Below are 9,762 nucleotides of genomic sequence, written 5' to 3' on the forward strand. Positions count from 1 at the left end.
TCTCTAAGACCCCGAAAGACCTCCACTGAAGAAGAATCAATGTACCCATGTTAAACCTGTACTTACATAGATTTAAGCAAATACATACTTAGGTATTAATACATAAAATTGAGGTTATCTACGGGTGAGTTATGACGTTCTGATTTTTCACTATCTGTATATACTTTCCAATTAGTAAAACCTGAATGAAAAAACAGACAAGTACTACTTTTTTTTTTTTTTTTTGTGGTACGCGGGCCTCTCACTGTTGTGGCCTCTCCCGCCACGAAGCACGGGCTCCGGACGCACAGGTTCAGCGGCCATGGCTCATGGGCCTAGCCACTCCGCAGCATGTGGGATCTTAATGGACCGGGGCACGAACCCGTGTCCCCTGCATCGGCAGGCGGACTCTCAACCACTGCGCCACCAGGGAAGCCCAAGTACTACTTTTATACGAGAAAACAAATGTGGTTTTTCAGTTTCTCTAAGGCAAGGAAGAAAATGTTTTGTTAAACCACACTGACATAAGCAGCGATAACATTATCATTGTGATAAAGATGACAGCAATGATGAACAGATGACATATTTCTACATGGCTTTATCCTCTAAAGAACGTTTTCCCATCTATGTGTTTAAATATCGGCCATTCCGATTTGTTGTGAACTTCTTGAAGGGATGTCCGACAGTTTGGGGTAGGAGTTCCAGCCTTGGCTGAGCAAATCCAAGCCTCAGGTTTCTTAGGTGTAAAAGGAGGTAACAATAACGCCCATCCCAGTTCTGCAGGGAGGTCTGAATGCTAAGAGGTCTTAAAAGGCTAGTGCCATAAATGTTTGAAAATGATTGACTATGAAGACAAACATGCCTCATTCGATCTTCAAAAGCAGTCCGGGGAAGTAGGCAGGGAACTTGTTATTCTCCACCGTTTTACTTTTAAGAACTAATCACTAAAACTCGTGTATATATTCCCCCACGCCCACCTCAACCCCTTCTAACTGTCCTTTAACACTGGCTCACAAAGGTCCAGAAAGAACTTTCAGTGAGAATTATTTACAGTTTGTCTACTGAAAAAACAAGCCAAAACTCAGGCATTAGTTCAAACACCGAAGAGGGCACACAGTGTGCCTGGACTGTGTGGGCTCCAGCCTGACCTCTGGCCGCAGGGCCACCCCCAGCCCTGCTGTTCACTGTGCACTTTCTGGGAAATTCCACACAAATGACCATTTACTGCCTGCTTCTTTCTCTTGACCACGATGAGGAAAAATATAAACCCTTACTGAAAAACTGAATGCACGGTATCATTATTTGCCCAGGAGAAAAAGAGAATAAAATTAACAACAAATAAAATGAACAAACCTCAACACATACAGACAACATAGCTTGTTCTCCACATACAAAAAAAATAAAATTTAGAAATTCACAAACTCTAAGACCTCTCCAAGAAGCACTTCCCAATAGTACCTCAGAAACCCCGTTCGCAATTTCACTCCACACAGCTTCACTATCAGCCGTTTCCATTGCTTTTTTTTTTTTTACATCTTTATTGGAGTATAATTGCTTTACAATGGTGCGTTAGTTTCTGCTTTATAACAAAGTGAATCAGTTATACATTTACATATGTTCCCATATCCCCTCCCTCTTGCATCTCCTTCTCACCCTCCCTATCCCACCCCTCTAGGTGGTCACAAAGCACCGAGCTGATCTCCCTGTGCTATGCAGCCGCTTCCCACTAGCTATCTATTTTATGTTTGGTAGTTGTATATATGTCCATGCCACTCTCTCACTTTGTCACAGCTTACCCTTCCCCCTCCCCATATCCTCAAGTCCATTCTCTAGTAGGTCTACACCTATTGTAACAATTATTCCATCAGACATTTATCGATTAATGGCATTTCCTTCTGCTTCAGAATCTTCTCTGATAACACTCTATATTTCAAGACTCTCCCAAACAAAGAAATTTTAAATAGCAGGCCTGTCACTATCAAGCAACTGTCATCATCTTAGAACATTTTTTTACATTTGAATGAAATAGTCTGAGTGAGAACCATAAGGTCATAATTCCCTAGTCATTTCCCAGAATGATGGTAAGATCATGATATGACTATTTCATGATATGATCTTTTCATGATATGAAAAGACCTAAATATCACACAAACAATGTTAATTCGGGTATTTATATTATGTGATGGAAGTCAACGAACTTGGGATTATTCTTCTTGTTAATTATTATTATTGATAAATTGCATACGGTCATCAGATTTGATGAAATAATGCCGTTATTTTATCACAAAGAAAGGTATACTATAATGGTTAATGAAGGTGGTGGTTTCTACCTAGAACTATAGGTATGACCAGCTGTACAGAAAGCAAATATTCCTTTCAAAGACTTAGGTATAAACTTAATATTTATAATTTATGTTAATCTACAAATGCACGATAGGAACTTGCTACTTAAAATAATCCTCAGAAAAAGAAATGTAAGTGGTTGATAAACCTTTTCAAAAATAATAATAATATATGGTCAATTAATATTTGATAAGGGAGCCAAGAATACTTAACAGAGAAAAGGCAGTCTTTTCAATAAGTGGTGCTGAGAAACTGGGCATTCACATGTAGAATGAAAGAATGAAATTGGGACCCTGTCTTACACCCGGGACCCTGTCTTACACCACTCACAAAGATTAACTCTAATGGGTTAGAGACTTACGTGCAATACCAGAAACCATAAAACTTCTAGAAAAAAACATAGGGGAAAAAAGCTCCTTGACATGGGTCTCAGCAATGATTTTTTGGATATGATACAGAAAGCACAAGCAGCCAAACAAAAAATAAACAAGTGGAACTACATCAAACTACAAAGCTTCTACACAGCAAAAGAAACAATCCACAAAATTAAAAGACGGTCTACAGAATGGAATAAAATATTTGCAAACCATATCTCTGATAAAGGGTTAATGTTCAAAATACATAAAGAATTCATACAACTGGGCTTCCCTGGTGACGAGGTGGTTAAGAGTCTGCCTGTCAGTGCAAGGGACACGGATCTGAGCACTGGTCCGAGAAGATCCCACAAGCCGCGGAGCAACTAAGCCCATGCGCCACAACTACTGAGCCTGTGCTCTAGAGCCGGTGAGCCACAACTACTGAGCCTACATGCCACAAGTACTGAAGCCTGCACACCTAGGGCCCGTGCTCCGCAACAAGAGAAGCCACCGCAATGAGAAGCCCGCGCACTGCAACGAAGAGTAGCCCCCGCTGGCCGCAACTAGAGAAAGCCCGCGCGCAGCAATGAAGACCCAACACAGCCAAAAATAAATAAATAAAATAATTTAAATAAAGAATTCATACAACTCAATAGCAAAAAAAAAATTAATCCCATTAAAAATAGGAACTGAACAGACATTTTTCCAAAGACATACAAATAGCCAATAGATGCATGTAAAGGTGATAAACATCACCAATCATTAGAGAAATGCAAATCAAAACTACAATGAGATATGACTTCATACCTGTTAGAATGGTTACCCTCAAAAAAGGCAAGAGATACCACCATATGACACAGCAATCCCACTACTGTGCACATACCGCGAGAAAACCATAATTCAAAAAGAGTCATGTACCACAATGTTCACTGCAGCACTATTTACAATAGCCAGGACGTGGAAGCAACCTAAGTGTCCATCGACAGAAGAATGGATGAAGAAGACGTGGCACATATATACAATGGAATATTAGCCATAAAAAGAAAGAAATTGAGTTATTTGTAGTGAGGTGTATGGACCTAGAGCCTATCATACAGAGTGAAGTAAGTCAGAAAGAGAAAAACAAATACTGTATGCTAACACATATATATGGAATCTAAGGGAAAAAAAAAGGTTCTGACGAACCTAGGGGCAGGACAGGAATAAAGATGCAGACGTAGAGAATGGACTTGAGGACACAGGGAGGGGGAAGGCTAAGCTGGGACGAAGTGAGAGAGTGGCATGGACATATATTCACTACCAAATGTAAAATAGATAGCTAGTGGGAAGCAGCCACATAGCACAGGGAGACCAGCTCGGTGCTTTGTGACCACCTAGACGGGTGGGATAGGGAGGGTGGGAGTGAGATGCAAGAGGTAGGGGATATGGGGATATATGTATACGTATAGCTGATTCACTTCGTTGTACAGCAGAAACTAACACAACATTGTAAAGCAATTATATTCCAATAAAGATGTTTAAAAAAAAAAGGCAAGAGATAACAAATGCTAGTGAGGATGTGGAAAAAAGGGAAACCTTGTGCAACGTTGGTGGGAATGTAAATTGTTACAGCTACAATGGAAAACAGTACGGAGGTTCCTCAAAAAATTGAAAATAGAACTACCATATAATCCAGCAATTCCACTCCTGGGTATTTATTTAAAGGAAATGAAAACACTGTGTTGAAGAGATATATGCACCCCATGTTCAGAGCAGCATTATTTACAATAGCAAAGACATGGAAACAACCTAAGTGTCCATCAATAGATGAATGGATATAGAAAATGTGGTGTATATATACACAATGGAATATTATTTAGCCATAAAAAAGGAAATCCCACCATTTGTGACAACATGGATGGACCTTGAGGGCATTATGCTAAATCAGACAGAGAAAGACAAATACTGTATGACCTCACTTATATGTGGATCTAAAACAAAAAGAAAGGAAAAAAAATCAGAAAAAGAGATCAGATTTGTGGTTACCTGAGGCGGCGGAGGGGAGGGGGAATAGGATGAAGGTGGTCAAAAGCTACAAACTTCCAGTTATAAGACAAATAAATACTAGGGATGTAATGCACAACATGACGGCTATAGTTAACACTGCTGTATGGTATATATGCAAGTTGTTATGAGGGTAAATCCTGAGTTCTTATCACAAGAAAAAAACACATTTTTTTCCCTTTTTTTTTAGAAAACTCTATATGAGATGATGGATGTCACTCACTATATGAGATGATGTTGGTAGAACACAACCTTTTTGAAAGCAATGAAGCAATATCTGTCAAAATATTAAATGCCCAATGCCTTTGTCCCAGTAATTCCACTTCTGGGTTTTTCATCATATAGATATACAGTGACATGAGAATATCCATTGGTACACTCACTAGTGAAAACATAAAAACCATCTAAATATTCGTCTATAAAGAACAGGTTACATAAAGTATCCATCCAATAGAATTTTATGTAGTGGCTTTTTAAAAAAAGGTGAATTTACATGTATTGACATGGAAAGACATCCCTGGTAGATTAAAGGGAGGAAAAGTTGCAGAACCGTGTAAGAGTATACACTGTTCCCTATTTTTCTAGAGGAAGAGATCCACATTTCTATACGTTGTTATTGATGTTTATATCCAGCAGACACTAATTTTAGGGGAAAATAAATAAATACAAGTTCTCTAGAAGAGTGAATAATACTATAGTACAGTTGATGATGACTCCATGACAATTTGCTAGTGACACCTTTAAGTGACTAGATCACTCCCTTCAGCTATTTTTTTCCTTTACTCAGCAGGGGTACTCCTGTGCCAGCTGGGCTGTCTTGGTTTCATTTAGGCAAAAATAAAACCCAGCCTGACCACCCTCACCCAGCACAGACTCCTGTAGGTTGCTTTCTAAAATGGTTAAGCCCACAACCCAACACTCATCAGTCATCAATCAGTTCAGTGTTTCCAACATCAGCCCTCCCTCCTGCCGCAGAAATCACTTCCGGTTCACGTATTTGTTCCCTCACTCAACAGCTTACTTACCGTAGACTAACACACTGCCCGATGTGGAAGAGAAAGACACATAACACGGCAGCCTAGCTTGGCAACAGCCGTCAGGAAGGCCATGGGTAAGGAGGCCCAGGCAGGCAGTGCTGAGCAGAAAGGGGCATATTCCCTACACCCTCCAGCTGGATCGAGGACCAGGAATCTCTACTGCCCACAACTCCCCAAAGGGGTTCTGAGAGGTAGGAGCCTGTTTCTTTCCAGGCCATCGTCCCGGGCCTGAGAGGAAACAAGAGCCCCGGGGAGGCCTGTGGACGCAGGGCCAGAAGAGCCAGGCCAGGGCGCTGAGGCCCCCGCCTTCTCCTCTTTGGTGAGCGCGCTCCTGGCGGGGTAGGGGTGGTGGTGGAGTAACTGCCTGGGAAACCCACCAGGCGTGGCCTGACCCACAGAGCCTGCTCACACCAGCGAAGAGGCGAATCTAACATAGGTGGGAGGGAGGGATGGCCTCTCCAGACTATGCTTTGACCAGTTATGCCTTTCAGAAAGGCACTTCCCCCTCTGTCCAAAACACGGAAGAAACTGACCCCTTGCCCAACATCACGTCTTCATTCTAAACCGCGTAGAACATACTCTACGTGGTATGAGAAATGTAAATACAAGCACACAAATCCACTAACCACAAACACAATTTTGAAATGTTTTCTTCAGAGCAGCTACCTGCATCTTTTGTGAACAATGCATAACCTAAAAGCTAACTTTTCATTCACTATGGATTAGCAGCTCTGCAATACTCAGATGTTTTCAAACCCTATCTCACCCAACATGTTAAATACTTCCCTGTCCCAACAGAAAAGCAAGGGGCCTGTCCTCAGACGGACCTGGTATTAAATCCTTCAGGCAGATTAACTAACCTTTTTTTTTTTTAAATTAATTAATTAATTTATTTTTGGCTGCGTTGGGTCTTCATTGCTGCACACGGGCTTTCTCTAGTTGGCGGCGAGCGGGGGCTGCTGCTCTTCGTTGCGGTGCGCAGGCTTCTCATTGCGGTGGCTTCTCTCGTTGCGGAGCATGGGCCCTAGGCGCACGGGCTTCAGTAGTTGTGGCACACGGGCTCAGTAGTTGTGGCTCGCGGGCTTAGTTGCTCTGCAGCCTGTGGGATCTTCCCCGACCAGGGATCAAACCTGTGTTCCCTGCATTGGCAGGAGGATCCTTAACCACTGCACACCAGGGAAGTCCCCAGATTACCTAACCTCTTGATCTCAGGTTTCTGTCTGTTAAAGGAGGATAGTGATTAAATGAGGTGACAAGTCCCTTCCACATACCAAGTACTAAATAAGACAGCTCTCAAGTAGACCCAGAGTTTGATTTATAGCAGACTTTGAGTCAATACACTGTAACGGTGAACAAATACTCAATTGTAGGTGACATTTAGTTTGGTTCTTATCTTAAACCAGCTACTACAAATTTCCCATTTGAAGGTAATTAATTTAAATTATATAATGTATATGTATGTGTATGTGTATGTGTGCGTGTGTGTGTACGTGTGTGTATATATATCCACAAAATATTAAGTAAAAAAGAGAAGGTATACAGTACTACGTACATATACACAAACTCACGTATACACATCCGCATGTGTAGTGGCAAAACGGCTGAAGTATGTGGCTGTTTTCATTTTCTTTACATTTTTCCATATTCCCCTTGCCTCATGTTAAATTTGTTTTGTAGAATGAGCAGGTGCTACTTTTACAATCAGAGCTTCAGAAAAAAATAGTTGCAGCTGTGCTCAGATGGATTAACTGGCTGACAGAGTTCTACCAGACATTCAGAGAACACCAAACACATCTCCGAGCTGGGAGTCCTGCTGAAGATCATTTCGGCAGAGATGATACCATCGTGCGTTTACACAGTACTCGACAAGGTGCTTTCACGTCCCAGAGAGGCAGGACTTCTCATTCCAGTAACCTGAAGCTGAAGGAGTCCAAGGCTCACCTGCCAGGTCCCACAGGCCAGCAAGGGCGCAGATCTGCACCTGACTCTCTTGCAGCCACAGCCTCTACCCTGGCCTCCAGCCCAGAGCCCTCCTTTCAGGTCCCACAGGCCAGCAAGGGCGCAGATCTGCACCTGACTCTCTTGCAGCCACAGCCTCTACCCTGGCCTCCAGCCCAGAGCCCTCCTTTCTGAAGGGCTCCCCGGCCAGGTTCAGGTTGCTTTCCTCATCACATGAGGTTGGAAGTGGCCATTAAAAACCATTAGAATATTTCACATTCAAATACCTCAGACATAGGCTGAATTTTGTCAAGTAGTAGTTTGAACATTTTAAAGAATGCTCTCAAAAAAAAAAAAAGAAGAAGAAAGGAATGTTCTCAAGCATTTTACAAAAAAAAAATTATTTTGCTATCTTAAGACATTCGACTAGAAACATAAAAGTTGACTGTGTACTGCATAAATGGATGTTCATAAATCTCCTTCAACATACAAATATCTCTTGCATAGTACATTTCAAAAATCTCTACTCACAAAATTTCCCTTACTTTTAAAGACTTTTTAAACAATTAACACCAGAAGAAACAAAAATAACTCTTCAAGGAGCAAAAAGGACTTATGAAAACTTCCCTTTATATCTAAGTAGTATTTTTTTTTCCCATCTACTCATGTCAATGAAAAGGACCCCACACAGACCACCAGTCCCACCCAGAAATGCTGCTGAAGCACCATTTTTACAAAGCGTTAGTTACACTGCCCTGCTTTTGAACATGACCTGACGTTTGGGTTAACAAACCTTTCGTTTGCCTAAGAAGAGCGGGTTCATTGGGCAGCAACACTTTCAAAACGTTTATTTAGCTGAAATGTGAAGATTAACAAAATAAGGTAAACACGTTTAAAAATAAAAAGGGGGAAAAGATCCATTTTTGTCTGATTTGCGTTTTGGGAAACTTGTGCATCACAGACGTTTACAAAATATCCTGAAAATAAGAAGCAACAAAACCCAAGATTTATCCACCATGAACCTAATCCCTGGAAAATTCCCCTGGACTCCTGGCTCACTCCCTACCCCAGAGCTGCTTGCTCCTGGCCCCTCTGACATGAGACACGCGGGAAACCTCCATCTATATAACCTGGAGCTTTTATAAAAAGCCCTCCTGGCTTTTCAGCCCTTCTCCAACGGCACTCACCTGCTTGGAACTGACCTCCTGTGTTTTATTCAAAACTTTCTGTGAAAATTCTCCCTTCTCTGATGGGGGAGAGCATTCCTCCTCCGAAATCACTGGCCTGGAGGAGCCCGTGGCCCTAGGGCTCCTCCTGAAGGACCACCGCTTGTGGACAGACAGCAGGGTCACCTGAGGGTCACCCAGAGTCACCAGGAAGGACGGTTCAGGGCTCCCGGGCATCTGGCCCCCAGCTCTCTCCATCGCTGTGTTCACAGTCACACCTTCACCTCGCACAACAGCAGTTCACCTTCTCCAGGCTATTTGGTCATGTTAGAAGAAAACGCTCGAAAAACGTCCCCCTAACCAGCAGAGGGGAGGCTAACTCGGAGGCCCAGTCGCGCAGGTTCCCCTCTGCCCCTGAGCCAGCCCGGGAGAGGCTGCCAGCCAAGCCTTTAGGAACTTGAGCAGGCTGCACACCGCTGTATAAATATTTGCTCTTGCTTATTTACCCCTATCAAACCAATTGGCATCCTCTCACTCGTCCATGGCATCTGGCACTGGGGATGTTTGCACACGGCCCTACGCGTACCCAGTGCCGCTAGGACACCCGGCCGGCACATACAGGAGCCCAGCACGCAATCACGTCCCCACACTGAGCAGTTTCCTTTTGGCCCTGTGCACTCCCCAAGAGACCAGCCTGGAGGCAGGGGAGAAATGTCACTTCCTTTTACTACCAAACTTCGAGCGCTTTCTTGGAATAACTTCAGCTGCCTCTTCCATAGCTCCAGCACTGGTGGGGTGCAGATCACTAGGGGAGAAAAGTATTTCCCAGGCAACATGACTTGCTTTTTCAAGGTGTAAGAGAGTTCCATGTCTCCTGCAGCTTTGTTCTCCCTTGGACCA

General features: G+C 42.9%; 1 protein-coding gene across 1 annotated transcript in view; it reads right to left on the reverse strand.

The window, feature by feature from the left end:
* Positions 1-9,337, reverse strand: part of ATP7B (ATPase copper transporting beta) — a 53,625-nt gene extending 44,288 nt beyond the window's left edge. Inside the window, exon 1 of the mRNA XM_024755445.1 lies at positions 8,884-9,337. Within this exon, the coding sequence (XP_024611213.1) occupies positions 8,884-9,120 (237 nt within the window). The 5' untranslated portion in view covers positions 9,121-9,337. The remainder of the gene's footprint in view (positions 1-8,883) is intronic.
* Positions 9,338-9,762: the final 425 nt, after the last annotated feature.

The sequence above is a fragment of the Neophocaena asiaeorientalis genome, unplaced genomic scaffold (assembly GCF_003031525.2).
Source record: "Neophocaena asiaeorientalis asiaeorientalis breed wild unplaced genomic scaffold, Neophocaena_asiaeorientalis_V1.1 scaffold59, whole genome shotgun sequence".
In the NCBI taxonomy this organism is placed as follows: Eukaryota; Metazoa; Chordata; class Mammalia; order Artiodactyla; family Phocoenidae; genus Neophocaena; species Neophocaena asiaeorientalis.